Below are 23,866 nucleotides of genomic sequence, written 5' to 3'. Positions count from 1 at the left end.
CTCTCTTTCTTTCTCTCTTTCTCTCTCTCTCTCTCTCTCTCTCTCTCTCTCTCTCTCTCTCGCTGGCTCAGAGTGGTTTAATATCAGTCCTGCCACTGGTTATGAAATGTTTTTGTTTTCATTGTTCTTAAACGTCCATTCCATGATGTTTTATGGTGTTAGGAGACGTGCTTTTCCTCATCCACCTAACAAATGACCGATTCCGAACTGACAAAGTTTCAGTAACATTCACATTTAAAATTCAGCACAACAATCAGCTGTTTTGGTCTTGAACATGCGACTTATCAAAGCCTTTATGGATGCTTTTTGTAAGGTCAGTAACAGACAGATGATATTATACTTCATGATTAAAATTCCCAACGTCCATGGTAACCCGTGCTTCAGAATCCGCAGCCTCTCTGAAACCTGTGTTTAAGGGTTTTTTTTCTCTGTTCCATTTTGGACGTCGTTGCGTTCCCCAGCTGCGCTCCCTTTTTCTGGTTGTGATGCAGATTCAAGGGAAGATACTACAGCTGTCAATGGAGGGCTTTTGTTTTTGTTTTCTGTGTTGTTTACTGACATTTTCTCCAGCATGTAGCTCACTGGTTATGGTTTGAGAAAAAGGGCCAAGTGCCCTTTGTTTCATTTGTAGTGATGCACTGGTGCCACCTACAGTCAACGTCTTTTACTTACACCATTCACGAGTGCCGCATTGTCATTCAGTTTTTTTTGTTTCTGAGATTTTTTCAAGCTTAATTTTTAACTGTTTCTTGACTTATCTGGGTTATATATATATATATATATATTCTTTTCATTTAGCTTGATGTGTTCGTTTTTTCTCCAGCCTTTTTACAGTTTTATCTGATCTGTTTGATGTGTGTTTGGAATATTTCACCAAGATTTTGTCTGATTTCTTTATTGTAAGTTTAACTACAGCCTGTAAATCTGAAGCACAACACATTCAGAGCTAGTTTTCTTGCAGGTTTACAGCTGGTCCACTTCTGATCTGATGTTTGGACCAATAATATTCCATCTAAGTTCTATCGTTTAGCCTCTGGGAGAGCTGACGTAAAATCCCAGAGCTGTTGATTTAATCAATACATGACTTCCACTAGTTACTCTTATGTAAGGACAAGCCTCTGTAGACCTTTTGGTTTGTGTTAAAGTGGAATTCCACCAATTAAAAAAGGCTGCATAATTCAGTAGTTGAGTTGTAAGCAAAGTCATTCAGAGTGGTTTGGTATGAAATGGTTCATTGTAGAGACTCTGATTTCTTTACAGTGGTGGTGATAGGAACCAGGGGTCACAATGCCTACAACAAAAACGTTATTTATCATCTAAAACCCCCAGTGAACCTACATGTCCTCTGAGTTTTGGTCTTGGTAAAATCTGAAAAAATAAGTTCTCTTTAGTACTATTCAGGCAGGTTTAGTTCTCCAGGGTAACATCAGTTTACCACCGAATGTCTGTAACGATTCGCACAGGATAAGAACTATTGGTATAAATGACAGAGATAGGAGTGGCCACTTGATTTACGCACCGCCTTTACTCCAGAAAACAGTAGAAAATATTCAAAGACATTTAATTTAGCTGTTATTTCTTTCACCTTACCATCTGTGTTGCTGTCTAAAGGGAATAAACTGTCATTAGCATTATCCTTAGCCAAAAAAGAAAAGGCCTGAAATTTTGGATCAAGCATCATCCAGTGTTGCAGAAGCCAGGGTGGAAAGTTGTTACCTTGCGAAATTATCTATCTATTAGTTTTTCTTCTGGACTTCTACAAGGTTCTGTTTTAGGGCTGCTGCTTTTCTTTTGCTACGTCTAGAAAATGTGAAGTTTGCCTAGCTACACTGATATGCATTTATACATTTCCATTTCCTCTGAAAGTCAAGACTCTGCAGGCTGATCAATTGTGTGTCAGACATTTAAGTTAATGTCACTAAATTGCAGCTTAATCAGGACAAAATTGAGATACTGATACTGGGTTTTTCTTCTGGAGTTCTACAAGGTTCCGTTTTAGGGCCGCTGCTTTTCTCACTGAACCCCACCCCAGTCATGTTTTAACATTTAGTAGTTGTACACTTGAGCGAGGACAGTACATATCGGCTTGATTTTTTTTTCGGGCAGTGTATTTATAACCATTTCATGTAGTAACTTTCTTTGAGGGAGCTTTTAGAGGAGTTAAACTCTTCAGACGTCTGGTTCCCATCACCACCACTGTGAAGAATTTTTTTGGCCTAAAATGCATTTTAGGCCAAAATCATCTCAAAATTATCGAAGAGCAATGTCTCAGGCATCAGGCAGTGTATTTGTAACCATTTCTTGTAGTAACTTTATGTGTGGGAGCTTTTAGAGGCGTTAGACTCTTCAGACGTCTGGTTCCTATCACCACCACTGTAAAGAATTCAGTCTTTAGAATGGACCACTCTGACGTTACATTCTGGCCATCTAATTATGTCAAAATTTAGACAAAAATCAGTGGAATCCCCCTTTACAGTGCACTTGAATATTAGAGGTCAATATGAAACACTTCGCTCTCTGTTTGACTTCATGTTGTAAAGTTCCATCCGCGCCTCTTCAGCTGTTCAGCGGTGAATGCAAGTTGCTAAAGTATAGCACAGTGAAAGACTGCGATCTTATCCAGCGGCGTCTCGTGGTGCTCCCATTATTTTGTTAATGTGAAATGTGGTACAACTCACTTAAGATGCCTCATACTGTATGTCACTAGCGATTAGCTAGCTACCACACTGTTCCACGCTGACCTTGCACAGTTCGTTGTCCATTTAACCGCCAATCGAGCGCTCGGAGAGGTTAGTATTAAGTTCTGCTTTACAAATAGGACCACGATGCACAGCTTCATGTGTAATCTAGTTTACCCACTGTGCAGCGCAGCACATGTGTAACATCTGTACTGTCTGCTGTTGAAGGAATATTCCTCGAAGAGTCGATCTGAGGTCAGCCGATGCCTTTCAGCCCGTTCTAGGTAAGAGTAGTATTGATCTGAAGGCTGACCTTGGGTCACCTCACCAGGGGGCTGTGTATTCTTTTAGATGACATTGTAGCTGGGGGGGAGTGAGGGGGTCACCCAACACTCTCTGGGCTGCACTTTTATTTAAAACAAGTTTCCATCATTTGTACTGTATTTAGCATTTTTTTTATGATTTAATAATAATAATAATACATTTTCCACTTCTTTTAATCATGTTATTCATAGTATACATTCTATGCATTGCTATCTTGTGTCTTTTTAATTTGCGCCCCCCGTTATATTTCTTCTTCACTTGTATTGCAACCAACACTACAATTCCAACCTGCCACCCTCAACCTTTAGGAACTAAAACATTGAATTATGTATATGTGACTGGCACGGATCCGAACTAGCCAGTCACTAGAAATGTGCAATATTATAATAGAAACTGAAAAATTCATATTTTTCATGTGTATTATAATGTAATAATGTAATGAAACGGAGGAAACCTGACATTAGTTGCATGATTGATTAAAGTACATGTATTTATTGAGTAAAACTTAATATTTAAAAAATGTATAGCAATACCATAAAGGTAAAATGATTGATTTGTTTTTTTTCCTTTTTTTTTCTTTTTTGCATTTACTCTGCTTTTCCAACCATTGTATTCCTAATAATTGTTTGGTAATTTCAAAGTGCATTTTCCCCTTTAAATAAATAAAAGACAAGTATTAAATTCGCTTGGTGTCTTCTTGTGTCCGAGTTTAGGCTGAGTTTGCTGAGCTTTTAACTGAAATGTGATTTACTACAAAACCCTGTGCAGAACAGTTTGTTTATATATATATATATATATATATATATATATATATATATATATATATATATATATATATATATATTGCAAAACAGCTGATCTTTCAAGTAGCTTCACTACAAGGCTTATGCCTACTTTTCACATATGTAACAGGTTTTAAATGGCAGTTTGGTTCAAGACTGTGCAGAGTACATTTTCACCTATTATTACACTATCTTGTGTAAGTGGTTACATACATGTAATGTAATGACGAAAGAAAATGCCTGAGATTTTGGATCAAGCATCATCCAGTGTTGCAGAAGCTGGGGTGGAAAGTTGTTACCTTGGGAAATCATGTGTCTATTAGTTTTTCTTTTGGAGTTCCACAAGGTTCTGTTTTAGGGCTTTTCTTTTGCTACGTCTAGAAAATGTGAAGTTTACCTAGCTACACTGATATGCATTTATACATTTCCATTTCCTCTGAAAGTCAAGACTCTGCAGGCTGATCAATTGTGTGTCAGACATTTAAGTTAATGTCACTAAATTGCAGCTTAATCAGGGCAAAATTAAGATACTGATACTGGGTAGTAAATCACAGCAAAAACTGATTTGTGTGAAATTAGGCCTTTTTGCAATACACAGTCATATGCAAAAGTTTAAACATGTGTTGTTGATTTTCTATGTGAAAATAAATTACATATCCTCTACAGAGAACAAACTTAAATATGTATGACGGTGTTTTAGGGCCATTGTTAATAAAATAAAAATAGTAGACTTCGAAAATAAAGTCATAATATTTCGAGAAAAAAAGTCGTAATATTTGGAGGATAAAGTGGGCTGACTGTTGGGGGGCTGCCATAACACGTTGGGGTCTTGGTTGCTGTACTGCCTCTGACTCTGTGGATCATTTTGATGATCATTTTCACTGTCTGAAACGTCATGCCCTCTTTGAATGGTGCGGAGACTTTTGCACAGACCCAATCCCCTGCTCAGTGTGTTAATGACAGTACTTAAGCATTGTAATGTGCAGAAGTGTGTTCTCTGTAGAGGCTGTGTCAGCTTTTCACTTAGAACATCAACAAAACCTTGACCATAATTGGACCAGGGTGCACAGGCTTTTGCATACGACTGTATGTACAAAATCTGGATGTTATTTCTAATTTATATTATTATGCGAAGTAATTAGGGAACATATTTCAGCATGAGGACCTGTATACTCAACGTCAAGACAGAGCTGGAGGACAGCTTCTATGAAGCACACGCTTCCCTTTCTTGCAGTGTTAATTTCTAAATAATAGACAAGTAGTTTTTTTTTTTATTTTATTTTACTATAAATTACTCAATTACAATTGTGTTTAAGCATGTGGTATAATCAACATTTAAAATTATTACTCAAACCAATCCCCCTTCCAAAGTATAGTATAACGGCTCATAGTTTTAACGTGATAAAACCAACCCATGTACCCATTGAAGCCTCCCGTAAAGTACTAGAACCAACAACAAGCCCTTTAAGAGTGTTCTTCAGGTATACATGTACTGTAAATTTATCTGTCATTATACGTCATCACAGATTTTTGGCAATAGTAAACCCCACAAAAGTACCTTAGCTACCGTTGATGCATTTTTGTACCAAAGGCAACTTGAGCAAGTTCATCTGTACAGGAAAACATATTTGGCAAAGGAAAACAAAACAAAAGTCTCTCTGCTTTGAACAAGTGACCATGTTACCTTTTCCCTTTTAAATAGTTAAATAGTTTAAAAATATTGCCAGTTTTTTTTTCCACATAAAAAAACAGCCATAATATCATTTTACCACACACAATAAAAAAAAGCAAAATTGTTCTGAGGTCAACGAAAATAATAAATCAAAAAAAAAAAAGTATAATGCAACATCTGTGAATAGAATATATTTTTTTTTACAATAAATAACCAGAAATCATAGTGTCAAGTCAATCATTGCACCTCAAAAAGAAGAAAAAAACAACAAAACATCTTAAAACTCACTCAAACCTCATGTTTCATTTTCACAAGTGCACTATAAATCTGTAATATTTATATATTAGAAAAATGTGTAGAAATAAGGGCTGCTTCAGTCACTGCAAACTCAAACTGTCCACCGCAGCATGTGTGTTAAGTGTTTTCGTGTTTATGTATTCGCGTATTTCTCTTTCAATGAAGAGGGAAGTAAAATACCTGATAGTGAGATGCTTGTTTTTCTTCCCTCAGCCCCTCCATATATATATATTTTCTTCTTGTATTGCTCAGATAGTGGAAGGATGGTTTCCGCATTTGTGTGGCATCCACATAAACACAATGTCCCCACTTTGCAGGTCCTCGAGGTGACAAAGCGGGGACCTGAAATAATTACCCTCAAAAATAAAGTTTCTTGCAAGGGATGGCAGCTTCATAGAAAAAGACACTGAGTCAAAGATCAGTGTGTGTGTTTAGGTTGTGGCTGGGAAGAGAGAACAGGATCCACTGTCAGCGTCCAAAAGCGTCCCCCCAGAAACGATCCAGTTGTCGTCGGCCTGAACTCCAAAGACGGCTTTGAGAGGTTTCCCCTCCGCCTACACCCTAAAAGCTGTAACCACGACCAAACTGGCTTCAAGGGCAACAATAATATACATCTTTATATAGACTTTTAAACCTGATTGAGCAGGAAATTCGTACGTAAATATTCAGCAAAGTCTGTGTTCGCTGGGATGCTGAAACTGTCCATGAAATGCAACAAAAGCATTTTTTTTTTCCTTTTTTGTCTTATACTCGCCTGAAATGGAAGAATAGTACACTATGACAGTTCTTTCCATGTGAAATACTCCACAGACCATAACATCAAGATTTTTGTATGTACAGTACTGTGCAGAAGTTATTTAGGAGAATTGAAGGAGTATCAACAACTAAATATAATCATTTTCTAAATATAAGTTACTAAAATGTTAAATAAATCCTTCACGTTTTTAAAGAAATCGGCAGGGATATTTTTCCACACCTCCAAAGTTCAGTCTTAGAAGTCGATTTAGCATATTTTGCTTGTCGCGATCTGAGTGAAACACTGAATCATTCAGTGGTGTTGAGGTCTGGACTCTGGGGTGGTCAGTCCATCGTTCAGCTTCTTTAACAGAAAATTACACACAAGCCTCAACAACAAAATATAACATCGACTGTTAGTAACGGGGTGTTTTAGTGTATCTGCTCTTTGCTTTTATTACAGCTTCCATTCTTTTCAGGAGACTCTCTTTCAGTTTCTCAAAGAATCTGCAGACACACCTCCAAAGTTCAGTCTTAGAAGCTGGTTGATCATTTTCTGAAGTAATCAAACACATTCAGTGGTGTTGAGGTCTGGACTCTGGGGTGGTCAGTCCATTGTTCAGCTTCTTTGTTTGATGTGTCCGTCTCCTTTTCTCAGTGAGGTTCTTCTTGAACAGCTACACATCCTTTCAGACCCACAGCGCTGAGTCGTCTTCTCACAGTGGAAGGATGGACAGAAACACCTGTGGATGTTTTCAGATCTGAAGCAGCTTGATTTTCTCCTCTCTCTCAGAGATGAAAGCTTTAAGTGCTGTTTATCTGATGGGGGCAGTTTTGGTGTCTACTAGGTCTTCCAGGTGGTTGTTAGGAGCCCCATTTTCTCTGTAGCTTTTAATCATTTTTTTTAAAACTCTTGTTTTGGAAACTCCTTTGTTTTTCACTTGTCTTAACTTTCTCCCTTTTATGCAAGTGGATTATCTTACATCTAATCTTGGAAGTATCTCCTGAAAAATGAAAACGTTTAACTGTAAATTAAACGACAGGTGGTCTCTAACTTCTGCACAGCACTGTATGTGGGTACAACTGTAAAGAGATGAAAAAAGGCAGTTAGGCCAATATTATGTAGCGTAGTTGTCTTTGTCTGTAAACCCCTCTGTATATGTGCAGGCACCTGTTTGTGAAAGTGCACCTGTGAACATGTGTTCGTGTTAAAGAGTGTGTGTACACTTTTAACCCACGGCCAAAAGCAGCTGTCTCTGCACTGCAGGAGTGACCGTCCGTCCGTTTGCATGCATGTGTAAATCAACGTGTGTTTCGTGCCCCTGTACACTGTGCTGGCGTGTGTGTGTGTGTGTGTGTGTGTGTGTGTGTGTGTTTATTCAAGGTTAGTGTTTCTCCACCGGAGGGTGCTGCAGTGCTGTAGGCTCTAGCTGCCCCCACCCTCGATCAGTTTGGCCAGGCTGTCTCGAAGCTCAGTCAGCTCAAAGATCTTTCCGTCCAGCAGCTCAAGCAGCGAGCGCAGACTCTTCCGGAAGGACTCCTGCTCCACCTGATTGCTCTCCAGACGCTGCTCCAGCTCAGCCAGCTGGGCTTCCAGCTCTGCGTTCCGCGTCTCCGTTTCCTTTGAAAGACGCATGCAGTTACAATTGTGTTTAAACGTGGTACAATCAATATTTTTATTATTACTCAAACCAGTGCCACTTTAAAATATAGGAAAAATGTAAAAGGGGAATTCCACCAAATTTTCAAAATGTCTGCATAGTTCAATTGTTGTTGATGTAAAATAGACATTCAGAGTGGTCTCAGCTCCCTCACAGGAAGTTGTTACATAAAATGGTTATGAATGCACTTTTTAATGATAATTCTGAAATAAGGTTTTGGTGTAAAACCTATTTTATTTAAACCCATTCATGGCGGAGGGTGCTGTAAAGCAAAATAGTCCCCAAAGAAAACATATTTTTCTGATTTTCCACTATTTTACCATCATCAACATTCCACGTGAAACCCAGAGGACTCGTGTAGGTTCACTGGTGGTTTTGGATAGTGAATAAAATGGCTATATTTGTGTTGTAGACATTGTGACCCCTGGTTCCCATCACCACCACTGTAAAGACATCTGTAAGTTTCCTACAATTAATTACTTCATATCAATCCTTGTATTTCACGCATTTAATTATGCAGAGGTTTTGAAACATCAGAGGAATTCACTTGCAAATGGAAGGAAATGAACAATAATAATAAGCATATTATTAATAATAATAATAATAGTAGGGTTGCACGATCGGAATTGGCTGATATTTGCTCCCAACACTCGATCAGCAATCACCCTATTTCTCACTTTGATTTTGGCCTATCTGCGTTGCAGTTTTATGAGGCAAATAACATTCGACAGGTAAGTGCACTTGTGCTGTATTCGATTGCTTCTGCTACACCTGTTGTAGTGTAATCACACTCACAGTGCTGAAGAGCCAGTCGCCCCTTACTTTGAATTAAGCACTTTATTGGACTCATGAAAATAGGAAACATATTTTGTTCATGTATGGATTTAAAATGTTTAAATAGCCAATAATGTGTTTTATATTGTGACTTTGGCTGACAGAAAGTACTGAAAATATGCTAGCACGTTTCATGTGTTCATTTACACCACACAGTGAGAGCTTCGGGTTTAAGAATAATGATAATAATAATCAACAGCAGCCAAAAAAAATCAGCCATCAGTTTGGCTGTAAAGAAACTCCATAAAAATGAATGACTTCATTTTTCAAATCACAGTTCCAACTGTAATTATAGCCAACATTATCGGCTGTGTTATGTGGGGAAATGCAGCCCAATAACACAGAGCATGTGAACTGCTAGACGAGTCAGACCAGTCAAAAGCAACCAAACACCCATGAGCTGCGTACATGACAGCACGAGCACAGCTGGCATTCTGGCACACTATTTTCAGCCTTCAAGCCTCGAGCCAGAAAAAGTGGATGTGCTGGTCTTGGCCCAAAAAACAGGCCTAGGCTTTAATTTATAGAAAAAATAATCATATTTTAAATCACAATATTGGTCAGAAAAACCAAAATAAGATTTTCCCCAAATTGTTCAGCCCTGCTTTTCATTCAGCCTTTCATTCAGTGAAAAACCAGCCGTTATTTCACTGAAGGCTGGAAAAAACTGGCATGCTTCCTTAAATGAAAATGTCAATATTATAACTGTTTAATAGACAGTTATAATATTGGTATAATACATTCTAGTAAAGCTATTCTGCTGATGTTTCAGACTAGTGTTAGTTATTGTAGCTTGTAGAGTCAGAATTGTCGTGATGGGAACCAAACGTCTGAAAGGTTTAATGACTATAAAAACTCCCTCACAGATAGTTATTAAATTAAATGGTTTCAAACATGTTGCATGTTGTTTTACAATAGTTTTGAAATAAAGTATTGGCTGAAATTGTTTTTTGTTTGCTATTTTGAGACTAAGCTGTAAGTCTGGTGGTATCAGGTTGAAAGGGAATAACTGTAGACTGTAGACAGGATCAAGTGAGTATGACTACCATGAAACACCAGATGATGTTTGAGATGCACCATTAATATGTAGCATTTTCACTGAGGCTTCGGTGAAAAACTAGGTGCTCTTTGGTTGGCGAAGCTAAGACATGCTTTCTTAATTGAAATTTTACAATAATGGAAAATTAATCCTACGCCAGTATTTGTATAAACTGTCTGACGTTCAGTTTGTATTGTTTTACATTAACTAGGTGCTTGTTTTCCTCTCAGAACCACAGATGAATGCAGGTAGGGAAAGTCCCTTACATCTCAAGTATGCATAATATGTTTGTTTACCTGCAGCTTCTGCGTGACTGCATCTTTCTGTGACTGCAGCTGGTGGGCATTTTCGACCTCCGCTTTTAGTTGCTCCAGCTCCTGTAAAAATGAGAGCATACAGTTTAGGTGCTATATACTCTTACTGTATGTGTTTAGAAATAGATGTTATCTATGTTAGGTACAAAAAATGTGCTATTAATGCAGGACATCACAGCACCCAGTGTGTAAAATTTCAGTTATGATCATGTGTTTTGGAGGTTTTGGGGGTTGTTACCCTGGTAACTTGGTAAACTGTAACCATGGACAGGCCTACGCTCTGAAATTAGCGTATACTGCACTAGTTAGATAAAGCCATCAAGCTTCCGAAGCCATATATATTATATATGTCCAAAAGTTTGTGGACACGTGCTCCTCCAGTGCTTCTTCTGAAATTAAGGGTATTAATAGTGAGTTTGTCCCTCTTTGCTGCAGTAACAGCCTCTACTGTTCTGGGAAGCCTTCACACTAGATGCTGAACATTGCTGTGAGGATTTGATTGAGCATTAGTGAGGTCAGGTACTGATGTTGGATGATCATGGATCATTCCAACTCATCCCAAAGGAGCTGGATGGAGTTTCATCACTCCAAAGAACCCAGTTCTACTGCTCCACAGCCCAATGCTGGGGGCTTTATACCCTTCTAGCCCATGATTGGCACTGGGCATGTTGACCTTAGGCTCATGTTTGAATGCCCCAAGCTCCCCATTCTACTGGTCAATGGAGATCATACATATTAAAGTAGCTGAATTCGCTCATCAGAAATGCTGTCTGGATACATTTGGACACCCCTTCAAAATGCACTTTCTGGCTGAGTTTCAAAGAAAGAACAGAAGCCACTGCACCTCCTCCTTGGCCTTGAGCGCTGCCTCCAGCTCCTCTATCGTCTGGTTCAGTTCCGTTTTCTGGGTTTTGATGCCTGTTGTCTGCCCACTCACGCACTCTAACTCTGTCACCTGCAACACACAAGCACAACAACCACCACCCGAGGCAGGATTAAAGTAGTAGTCTAGCATTCTTCCTCAGAACCTTTTCCCCACGTTGCAGTTTTGGTTGATTGAGTCTTACATAGGCTTCCAAAAACACTCTATAACCAGTTTTGCATTCAAAATGGTCTTAAAGGGGAACTCCACCAATATTTCAAAATTTCTGCATAATTAAATGGTTGACATGTCAACAAAATCATTCAGGGTGGTTCAGCATGAAACACTCTGTTCTAGAGTCAGAACTGTTCACAGTGGTGGTGATAGTAACCAGATGTCTGAGGAGTTTAATGCCTTTAAAAGCCCTCCCAGAAAAGTATTACACGAAATGGTTATGAATACACTGCCTGTCTGAGACACTGGTTTATCATAGTTTTTGTGATGACGTTTTGGGCCAAAACGTATTTTGATCAATTTATTTTAATCCATTCATGGTGGGGGGATACATGAGGGTGTATAAGGCAAAATAGTCCCCAAAGAAAGCTTACTTTTTCAGATTGATCATTATTTTACTATCATGAAAGTTACATAAAAACAATCTGATTGACCTGATGTATATCTCAAACAATGAATTGTACAGGAATTTTGAAAAATCGGTGGAATTTCCCTTTGAGCGCAAAACCATCATATCCCCAGATTACTGTGTGAGCATTTTAACATGTAATGATTGTTATTTATCTGTTGACCCGACAGCTAGTATCCTGGCCATACTAGCTTCAGTTACCTGTGTTCCTCTCAGGCGGAGGAAAGTGGAAAGTGATGACGTTCAGAAACGCATCACTACCCACAACATTCAAACAAGGGCAGAGCAGGAAAATAGTCCCTGGCCAATTTTAAAGGACCCTTATCCTTAACATTTGTGTGGGTTTATGTACCAAAAACAGTCATAACCCATTTTTTCATGACCACTTTTCATCCTCTCTTTATCCCCTAGAATTAAACAGGCTGTTTTTGTTGCTGTGCCTTTAAGACTGATGGAAAAATTAATGAGCTCTGTTCTGATTGGCTGCCCTGTGCCTCAATTAAAAAGCCCTTAGAGCTGATAATCTCCTCAGAACTTCACTAAGTGGGCGGAGCTAAACTGCTTTAGACCGAATAGGTGGATACATGTAAATGAGTTGGTTTTTGTGACATCACAGGAACAATGAATTTAAAATAAGCTGTTCTCGCAGCTTAGTTTCCATATGTGGACCGTATGGAGTGAAATGGTACATTTTGAAACTTTAACAAAGCTTTAAAAAGTTAATATTACTAAAAATATTATTGAAAGAAAAGTGAGGGCAATACGGTTTTCTGTGATATGAGCCCTTTAAGACTGCATGTTCTCTGCTTATCAGATCCTTTTATAAGCTATTGTGTTGCTACATAAGCAGCAGGGGTGGGAGAAAAAAAATCAATACAGAACAATACCATGATATTTTGGTATTAACAATAGAGGCTGGTTAAGAGCATTTAATTCCACACACAGGAACCAGAAACTCCACTGTTACATCCTAGTAGGGGTCGATGGGCGAGACGTCTACAGTTACATTCACCTGCCAATGTAAAGATGAAACCTGTTTAGAATATTAATATCAAAACAGGTTTTATCCCTACATCTTTAATAGTGATATGTCAACTTTACTGTCTTGTGTTGGTGTTTAACAAGCAGCTTGTTGCTACGTCAGAGTAACGAGCTCCGCCCACTCGCTGTTTAGTCTGCAGTTCGTTCTCCAGCTCCTCACACTAAATTCCCAAACTGTCATCACCACTGAGCAGCTTTTCAGTCGGCAGCTGTGACAGAAGAACCTAAACAACCTGGAATCAGCCAGAAATGAACCCAACACCATTCGCCAAACTAAATGGGCTGTAAGATGCTTTACAGACTGGCTGGAACAAAACAACATTAATACTGATCTGGGAAAAACTGACAAAACTGAGCTGAACTTGATATTGTGGCAGTTTTATGGCTCAGTCTGATTTGGTCAGACTCTGAAGATCAGACTACACGTTTGGTGAATGTGTTGGGTTCATTTCTGACTGATTCCAGGTTGTTCAGCTGTTCTTCTGTCACAGCTGCCGACTGAAAAGCTGCTCAGTGGTGATGCCAGTTTGGGAATTTACTGTGGTCTCATCTTCAGAGTCTGACCAAATCGGCTGTCGGTCAAATGTGATCTTAAAAGTGTCAGTTTTCTGTTTGTGGCAAAGTAAGAAGTAAAAACGTTCAAATGGCTCGAGCATCTCCTACAGCTGTCAGAGTCGTTGCTTAGCAACGGCGTCTCAGCGGAGTGATACAGGGTTTGTGAAAAACCACTGATGTTATGGCGAAATAACAGCACAGTTAGAACGCTTCTCAACCAATCAGCTTGCGTGGCCGGAACTAACTGTTGTGTAAAATATATTAATACCTAAATACTTTAAACATCACAATAAATTGTATCATGGCTAAAGTATTGTGGTAATATCGTTGGGTTTGGGTCTGTAATGATTCCTGGCCCTAACTAGTGGGAGATTAGTGTTTCTAAAAGCTTTTATTCTATACTCCATGGAAACCTATGAAAGGTCATTTTTGCTCTGCATCATGATTATAATGAGCCATGCATTCAAACACTTTTTTAACTGTTAAAAAAACAGAACTGGAAAAATATGCTGTTAAGGGAAAATACAATGCCAAAAATTTGCCCTCGTCCTGAGGTCAAGCTCTAGTGCCCCATCTAACCAATGGCACTTGATTTAGTTGATTTCAGTTGAGTTTATAAATGACTTTTCTGTCCAGTTAGGGGACACTGCTTTTAAAATGAAATCAAACATTAACCTCTTCAACTCCCTGGGACCACCAGTGGTTCCAAAACGCACTTCGTCATATTCTTCATAACTTTCATATTTCATAAGCTACATTCTAAAGATGGGGGTCGTATGAGAGCTGTAACTGTCTTCTCTCCAGTCACATAGATGGGTGATGTAATTTTAAACCCTTATAATAAAAGAAGCTGAACTCACTATTTTTTTTGTCTACCGAAAGTCGACCCATTTTTCCACAAATCTGGGCTTTAAACTATAAACATAAACGCCTCTTCAGTGATCTGCTCTGTAAAAATTATTTTTATAAAATAATACAAAGAGCGTCTGAGAGTTTTGGCTTTCAGCAGTAAATTGTAAGCATATAGCAATGTGTGTATGATCATAAAACATTTACTGTTAATTTGAAGGGAGCTTTTACAAAAAAATAAATAAATAAATAAATAAAAAATGACATTTATTTCATGCAGTTACTGAATAATTTGCCTTCTGATTTGGGCATGGAAATTCAGATGGACAAACCAAAATATACCCTGGAGAATAAGATTAACTGAGCGCTTAACTAATTAAAAAAACCCACAACAGTTCTTGATCACACCTGGATGAAAACATGCCCCAATAATCTGCACACTCACATTAACGGCAGGTGTAACAGTGATGAACTTTGACTCTGTCTCACCCGTTTGTGTAGTCTCTCTGCCTCCTCTTGATAAGCGGCCAGCTGCTGCTTCCACTGTTTGACGTTGGCCGTAGACTCCAGCAGTGCTGCGGTTAGCTTGGCGTTGTTGCCCTTCAAGGCGGCCAGTTCAGCCTCCCAGTGCTTACTGATGGTAGTCGAGCTGTTTGAGGAAGAACAAAACACAGAGACTGTGAGACTGACCGGCAAAACCTCCTCAGTACAAAACTGCTACTGTGAAATGAGTAAGGTGTCGAAACGCTGATTGGGAATTTTCTTACCATCTGCGATCGCGCACTCTTAAAAATCGAAAAGGAAGTCAACAAAGTCTTTTTAAGAGATGCCATAGAACAAGGCTGCCCAAAGTGTGGCCTGTGAGCCAAAGTCAGCCTGATTTTGGCCACAAAGTTCCAAACCTGACCCCTCACCAAATGATAACATTTTTGTTCTATATCAATAAATAATTCAGTGTTTAAGCCTTTAGAGTCCGTGCAAAAAGCCCTATTCCCACTTACTGTTTTGTTAATAGCAGGATTTCTCAGTGTTGTTGTTGCATTTATTTTAAAAAATGTGATGAAACAAAACTGAAAATTCATAGGTACACCTTTTTGAGAAAGAAAACACGAATACGAATATATTTTACACTCCAGCGTCCTTTTACTGTTACTCTGACTAAACCAATCAATAATAATTCACTTATTATCAATAATAAGTGTTTCCGTAGTGATGTGGCTTGCAATGTGAATGCGTGCACATACTCGCTCAGAAACTATCGCAGCGCTTCCACCACGAAAGGCAGCATGAGGCTTCTTTTATACAGTAATAGAAAACACGGTTGCTCACCGAAAGCTCCAATTCCACATGCTTGTCCATTTTACTGTCACTAACATGGTCATGCATACTCACCAGCTACTGTGGGGGCACATTTTTATCAGTTAAAGAAGGCAAGAATGAAAACGCTAAAAGTATCGCCGGTAGGATGTTTGGACTGTTAGGGTTAATTTTTAAAGTAAAGAAAAGTTTTTCATAGAAACATACAAGTTATTTTCCAATGTACCAAGAGAAGAAGAACCAAGCCAAACAGTAATTAATGGAACTTACAGTTCTAGTTCATTTTCCACCTGCTTGAAAGACAACTGGAGCCGTTATAGCCACTTAAACGTGTCTAATCGTGCTAGCTAGTCATCTTATTGGCAAATATGAAATGATATAATTCCTTGTTCTGCACTCAGACTTGTGCGTAGAGTCAAACAAAGAGTAATTTCTCTTGAGCACACATGGGTCTTTATTGTGCTCAGCATGATAAAGTTCAGAAAGTTTTATTATTATTATTATTATTTTTAGACCTTGTGGTCCTATAATCTGGGAGTGCTGCAGCCCCCTCTGCACCCCCACCTCCTGCATCCCTGTGCGAAAGCGTATGGTATGTTAAAAGCACTCTGACAGTAACATGCTGAGCTCATATGAGATGGAGGTGTTCAGGGTCTGAAAGAACAAGTTACACATCAATCACAGTGATGACGCACAGCTCTGTGTGCGCGAGGCTGTGGAATAAATGCTTCTGTAAAGCTTCCAATAAAACCAGCTCAAATGAAACTGACAGAGCAGGAAATTCAATCATATGTTGCTGCCATAGAATTTTTGAATTATTAAAGACAAAATAAAAGCCACTGTGGTCTGACAGAAAGTCAACTGAAGGACTGTCTACAGCACAAAAATGTAATGCATAAAATAAGAGTTGTAATATTTGTATACTCTTATAATACTCATATTACAACAGCTTTCACTACTACTAGTAATAATGCTATTAATAATAATAATAATAATAATAATAATAACTCGAAACCTGCATTTCCTGAAGGAAACGCAGAACGGTTGCGCAGCTTAAATGGTTCCCCCTTCCTTCTAGGTTGTTGCTAGGTAGTTACTATGGAATCCCAGGAGGTTACTATGGTGTTGCTAGGCAGTTGCTATAGTATCCCATGTGGTTGCTAAATTGCTGCTAGGCAGTTGCCATGGTGTATGGGGTGTTTATTTAGTTGTTCGTAGGGAGTTGCCAAGTGGTAACTACGTGTTGTTGAAAATGAATGGGACTCTATGTGAGGAAGGAGGGATGAAAAAATGACACATAGAGGAGTGCAGGTCATGATGGCTGTGCAGTAGACCTTGAGGTCCTACCCTTAGTGAGTACATGTAGTTTGGTGGCTGAGTGACAAAGTAATAAAGTTTGTATGGAGGTGAAAATGAATGGGACTCTATGGGAGAAACGAGAGATGGAAAAAAAAATGACAAACAGATGAGTGCGGTGGATTGAATGATCCACCACCAAAACAGTACCTGCTCTGTGAGGGTCCATGGGGGTCCAGACCACTGAAGAACAGGGTAAAAGGGGGCTAACAAAGTATCAGAGAAACAGATGGACTACAGTCTGTAACTGTAGAACTACAAAGTGCACCTATATAGTAAGTGGAGCTGATAAAATGGACAATGAGCGTAGAAACAAGGAGGTGGTCATGATGTTCTGCCTGATCGGTGTGTATTTTTTAATCATTTTATCTACTAACTCTGATATCACCCTGCATCGCTAATTTAAATGGCATCTATTTGTGTAAACATTCCTCAGTGAAACTTCACCCTTCACACTAAAATGAATGGCAGAAACGTCTGACTTGTACTAAGTGCCTTTCATGCAAAAGAATCTAAGCACGTTTCATCCATATTTAATGCCTGTCTAACACAGTGTTTTAGTTTAATGCTTTAGTGTTGTCCAGGGGATGCTGGGAGGAGGTAAATAATATATGATGGCATGAATTGACACACAGTGGCCTGTGTTGCACTGTGCCAATTTCATTTTAAATCAGCGAGGTTACGAGGCTACGGCACTGCTGGCTTCTCAAGCAGCTGCTACAAAAGAGGCAGAGACGACACACTTTTCTGAATCAGTATAATAATAATCACATTCTGAGAGCAGAATCATCACATATACTGCCCTACACTACAAATCACATTCACCATTACATTTACTATACTTAATAATGAGCAATATTTTCATATGTCATTTGGCGAGTGTGATTAATGTTACTACACTGGAGTAAGACGTCATCTGCATAGAGGGAAAGACATTTTTCAGTCCAAGTACAATCCAGAGAAGATTTCTATTTTTTAAAAATTAATACAACTCATTTTTTTGATTTGTCTCTATACGTTTTTATCCTGGGGTTTCAGTCTCGTGATTTTTCTGTTGTGGCTGCCATATTTCGGACTGAATTTATGGCTTCGCTGCTCTGCATGAACATAACTAGAGGTGCAAGATGGCTAAAATTACTCACCTTACTTTGCAAGAGAAAAAACGTCACCTCGACAAAGTCGATAAAATGGGCTGTGATCCTTATACAGTTCGCCCCCCGAACTCCTGGTCCCACTTAAGGTGAGTAAAGGATGGATTTTCTTCTCTTTATGCAACACATGGTGTCATTTGCAAAGGTTTTAATTTCTTATTTATTTATTCAGACAGTCATATGCAAAAAGTGTCACCGGTCAGATGACATGTTCTGTTGATTTTCTAAGTGGAAATAAGTTGACACATCCTCCATAAGGAATACACTGAAATGTGGAATTTTTATGCAAATTTTAGAGCACAGTTTCTATTTATTTGAGTTTAACATGTTGAAAAAAAGTAAAACATAAAATATAAAATGTGCTGGAATTTTTGCACAGACCACACTTTATCCCAATATGTTAAATTCAGCAAATTAGCAGTAATTCCGCATTAAAATATGCACTTTTGTTGCATATGACTGTACAAATATATATATATATTGCACATTGATAGTGCACCAGTGATGGTCACCTGTGAGGGAAGGGCACTGCGTTGGGTTCCGCTCGCGGTTCTGAGTTCTGAGAGGCGTCGGCTGTGACTCGTTCGTCATCCGTTCCGTTGATACTCTTTGGGGTCAGAGGTGACTGAAGGTCACCCGTGGCCGATTCCTGTCAGAACAGAAAGAATGAGGTAATCAGTTTTATTGCACAGAGGCCCATCGCAAAACTGCCCAATCCATTTCACTCGCACATTTGATGATTTGAAGTGACTGGGATTAACGATATGATTGAATTGCTATCAACAGCATCATGGGGTTATGTGAGGTTCTGACCACACTCATCAGATTCATCAGAAAATAGAGGAACAAAGGGCTCAGCCACAGAAACAGTCTGGCAATGATTCAGCATTAATAACACAAATGATCCGGTGGCCCTTAAAATGCATGACGATTAATGAGGGGTGCTTTTTTCTTTTTTAATTTGTATGAAGGTACATATGTATGTGTAACAGTGATACGTAATGTATTAACAGCACCTTTCAGTCTCCTGGACGCTAGAGTGGGAGTGGACAATGTTATTTTGAACTCATAATTCAATTAGTGAGATGTAAACAAAGTCATTCAGAGCTGTTTGGTGTGAAATGGTTCAGTGCAGAGAAACTTACTGACTCAGATGTCTTTATAGTGGTGGTGATGGGAACCAGGGGTCGCCATGACCACAGCACAAATACAGCCATTTGATTTACTATCCAAACCCACCAGTGAACCAACACGAGTCTTCTGAGCTTTATATGTAATGTTGATGATGGGAAAATAGTGATACATCAACAATTTTTTTGGGGGGCTATTTGGTCTTATAACACTCTTCATGTATCTCTCTGCCATGAATGGGTTTTAAAAAATACATTTTAAGTCAATATCTTCTCTCAAAACTACCATAAAACAATGTCTCGGGCATCAGGCAGCATAACCATTTCATGTAATTCATGTAATCATCTAACTTTCTGTGAGGGAGCTTTTAGAGGTGGACGTCTGGTTCCTATCACCACCACTGTCAACAAACCTCACCCACTAAGTTTCTCTACAACGGAGCATTTCACATCAAACCCAATCTGAATAACTTTGTTTAGATCTTAATGATTGAGTTATGCAGAAATTTTAAAAAATGGTGGGGTTCCCCTTTAAAATGGAATAAAATCCACACTCCAGCATTTTTTCAATCTGATCTCTATCAGCCACATCTGTTGTATAAGACACATCACTGTCGGGAAGCGTCAGTGGCCAGAGTTTGGTGTGTCCCGCACCATTGGCTGCAGCTGGCACTTATCTGCGCTGCTTTGGCTGACCGAGCAGAATCTGCGGTCAGTCAGAAGAGAAAGCTGAGAATCGGCGCACAAGGAGAGAAAGGAAAGCGAGCAAAGCGGTCGAACAGCACTCTCAAGAGGGCACTCGGAGACAGTATCCTCAGTTTTCAATGCCAATGCAAACAGCAATGTTTTATCACTGCCAACTGACATTGCAACTACTTTTGCTATTTGAATGTAACAATTTTTAAACAAATAATATTTGAATATCGCAGTAATACAGGGTGATTCAAAAAGATTCATCTGGTTTCAAAATGATTTATTTCTCTTGTAAATCATTACAGAACAATGCTGTAACTGTAAATGGTTTAAAGGAGCATAAAGTTTATCATGTAATTGTACAAGATCTCAGTATGAACCTCCTCCAGCTGTGCGGACAACATCAACACCATAGTCAGATTCATCCCATACTGGATTGAGCATGTCGGGTGTTGCTGCACTCACGGCTCTTTCAGTGCGATTTCGGAGATCATCCAGTGTTGTGGAACCAACGACGAACGCTCTGAGCTGTTGGAGGTTCACTGCAGATGAAAATCAAGCTGCACAGTTATGACGGATTCACTCTTATTGAAGTGGAGAACGCAGAACGCTTTCTGCTCAGGGGTCTCATCTCCTCTCAGGCTGAAGGGAGCCACAGTCAGAAACCCTATGACCCCCTCTTTCAATTGGATTGTGATTGGTTCCTAGGCGCCTCACGGTTGTAAAAGTATGTCGCTTTGAAATCGGATGAATCTTTTTGTATCACCCTGTATTGTTAAGAATAAGCACGGGTACATAAGAGCTCTGATAACACACTGACATAAAGCTTGAGGAACTCACTCATTACATTTTTAAAACTTTTTAGGCATGTACAGTCGGATTCAAATGTTTGGGCGCGTCTTGTCATATGACGTTTTTATTGATTTTCTAAGTGAAAATATGTGAACGCATCCTTTACAGAGAACACACTTCTGCACGTTTTAATGCACAATTACTGCTTATTTTCCTGAATTTAATATATTGGTATAAAATAACAGAAAAACAGAAAATGTATATTTTTTTGTATTTAATTTTTTCTCAATATGTTAAACACATGATTGTGTACTAATTTTAGCAAAAAGTTTTTTATAAATATTTAAGATTGTGCCCTGTCACTTAGGAAATCAACAAAATTTGCAACGTTTGCATTCAACAGTAATTATGAACATATTATGGCAGTTTATTCACTTTTCACTGTTTAATGTACAATTTGTCTTTTTTCAGTGGTGTTATATGTTTTATGTTAGCGCCAAGGTTTACTTTCACTTTCACACTCTAGGTTTAGATTAAAGACATTTGAAGCTTGTAAAACACTACAAATTCCTTATTTTGGACGCTGCAGTTTTAGTTTTATAAGCTGTTGCCTTTTTGTTTGAGTGCAAAGGAGATGAGAGGTGATGGTGAACTGATGGAAGGCGATCATCAGTCAGAACCATGAACACTCAAAGAACCCATTGCATGATTAAAGGGTTTTCTGCATTATGAAAAAGTTCTTGAGAATGTGCCGAAGATGGTTCTATATAGAACCTTTTTGAAAATTGTTCCATATAGCACTCAAAAGCGTTCTTCTATTGTTATGATGCCAAGCTTATAACAGAAGAAGAACCATTTTGGGTGATACATAGAACCCTTTTCAAAAATATTCTACATAGAACCATCTATAGCACATTCTCCATCAATCTGAAGAACCGTTTCATGACGCCAAGAAGCCTTTCATCATGCAAAGGGTTCGTTGAGTGTTCATGGTTCTTTTTAGAACCATTTTCTTTACTAAAGAACCCTTGAAGAACAATCATTTTTAAGTGTGTGGTTCTTTGCATGGTGAAAACTTAAGATTGATGGAAAGGTTCTTTTATTGCTACAAGCTTGACATCGTAATTTTGGTCATCCTCTAGTCCTTCATCAGTGGTCACAGGACGCTGCCCACAGGACGCTGTTGGCTGGATATTTTTGGTTGGTGGACTATTCTCAGTCCAGCAGTGACACTGAGGTGTTTAAAAACTCCAGCAGCACTGCTGTGTCTGATCCACTCAGACCAGCGCAACACACACTAACACACCACCACCACGTCAGTGTTACTGCAGTGCTGAGAATGATCCCCCACCCAAATAGTACCTGCTCTGTGAGGGTTCATGGGGGTCCGGACCACTGAAGAACAGGGTAAAAGGGGGCTAACAAAGTATCAGAGAAACAGATGGACTACAGTCTGTAACTGTAGAACTACAAAGTGCACCTATATAGTAAGTGGAGCTGATCAAATAGACAATGAGCGTAGAAACAAGGAGGTGGTCAGAATGTTATGCCTGATCGGTGTATATAGTATAAAACTAGTATGGAGTTATGGTTTTTATTACCCTTGAAGAACCATTTTTAAGAGTGTAGTTCTTCCTCACCACCTGCATCTGCCCAGTGGCTTCTATTATAAGTGTTTTTTGAGTGAGTAGGTTTTCAGCTCTTTTACCACTTTAAAACACTGTCTGTAGTGACTGACCATGTGCTACAGATGTGGCTGATAGAAATTAGGCTGAAAAATGCTGATGAATTCCTTTCTTTTCTGTTTGGAACAAATTTCAGAGGAAAATCAGCAGAGATTTTACATTGTTGGCCACAATTTGCTTTGTTTACTACGGAGACTACATAAATAGAAGATTTTGGGTGGCAGTTTTGGCAGGAAATGTCTGAAATTGGGCCCAGCAGAAAGTGCATTACAAAGACTTCATCTGGTTTCTTGGGCAGAGTTCAGTAACTGTGCATAAATTGGAGTCGCACTAGTTAGATAAAAGGATTAAAATGATAAGAGGAGATAACAGGATTAGTATAATAGCGATCTGAGGTTGATTTGATTGTGTGGAGGCGCTGGTCAGGATCTATCATCTACAAACACTTTCAGTTGTTTGGATGGGGTTTGGGTCAAAGCTCATGTTTAATGCAGGTTGGGAGGAGAGGATTCGTTAAAGGAGCAATAAGCTGCATTTTCCCGTTGTCCCCATTTCCTTTTGTGAGTTGTGAGTAAACAAAATATCATTTTGACTAATATTGAATAATCTTATAAACAATCTACAATATTCTACATTCAGTACTCTTTAGCTATTTTAATCATACTGTTTTAGAAGCAAATGCCACTTGTTGCTCCTTTAAGCCTATTGTGGGCTCATCCTTACCTTTTTAGCAGCCATAGTCAAGTCCTGTTTGTGCTTAAATCGGATTAGGGGACATTATTAGAGTTATATTAAAAGCAAAGAGTATAATATACCATATGACATATTTAAAAAGGACCCTTTTTTTGCATTATTAAGTGATTAAGGTGCAAATAAAGTCATTCAGAGTGGTTTGCACTGCAAAAATGGTATCTTGTCAAGTAAAATCATCCCAAATACAGTCAATAAATCTCGTATTTGTCTTGTTGAGATTGTTGTAAGCTTAATTTAAGATTATCTACCTTATTACTAGACAATTTTTACTTGTTTTAAGTATGATTATCTCACTATATTGACAGATAATTTTGCTCGTTTTTAAGAAATGTTTGAAATCAGCAAAGTTATCTGCCAGTATAGTGAGATAATTTCACTTAATAAAATAATCAAAAACAAGTAAAAAAAGTGTAGAAATAAGATAATCTTATAATAAGTGCACAATTATCCTAAAATGGGAAATATTAGATATATTGACTAGATTTAAGATACCATTTTCTGCTGTGTGGTGTAAAATGCTCCATTCTCGAGAAGCTTACAGTGTCAGAATTGTTCACAGTGGTGGTGATAGGAACCAGACGTCTAAAGGGTGTAATACCTCTAAAAGCTCCCTCACAGAAAGTTATTAGAAAAAAAATGGTTATGAATATATTTCAGATGCCTGAGACATTGTTTTACGATAGTTTTGAGAGAAGGTTTTGGC

At 38.6% G+C, this 23,866-nt stretch overlaps 1 protein-coding gene across 1 annotated transcript in view; it reads right to left on the bottom strand.

Annotated features, from left to right (window-relative positions):
- Nucleotides 1-7,321: 7,321 nt before the first annotated feature.
- Nucleotides 7,322-23,866, bottom strand: part of LOC118820292 (homer protein homolog 1) — a 57,277-nt gene continuing 40,732 nt past the window's right edge. Inside the window, exons 5-9 of the mRNA XM_036588576.1 lie at nucleotides 18,623-18,759; nucleotides 14,776-14,935; nucleotides 11,181-11,291; nucleotides 10,319-10,399; nucleotides 7,322-8,109 (exon numbers count right to left, since the gene is read on the bottom strand). Of these exons, the coding sequence (XP_036444469.1) occupies nucleotides 7,915-8,109; nucleotides 10,319-10,399; nucleotides 11,181-11,291; nucleotides 14,776-14,935; nucleotides 18,623-18,759 (684 nt within the window). The 3' untranslated portion in view covers nucleotides 7,322-7,914. The remainder of the gene's footprint in view (nucleotides 8,110-10,318; nucleotides 10,400-11,180; nucleotides 11,292-14,775; nucleotides 14,936-18,622; nucleotides 18,760-23,866) is intronic.

This window comes from Colossoma macropomum, unplaced genomic scaffold, assembly GCF_904425465.1.
Source record: "Colossoma macropomum unplaced genomic scaffold, Colossoma_macropomum, whole genome shotgun sequence".
In the NCBI taxonomy this organism is placed as follows: Eukaryota; Metazoa; Chordata; class Actinopteri; order Characiformes; family Serrasalmidae; genus Colossoma; species Colossoma macropomum.
This window is presented reverse-complemented; position numbering and strand designations above follow the sequence as displayed.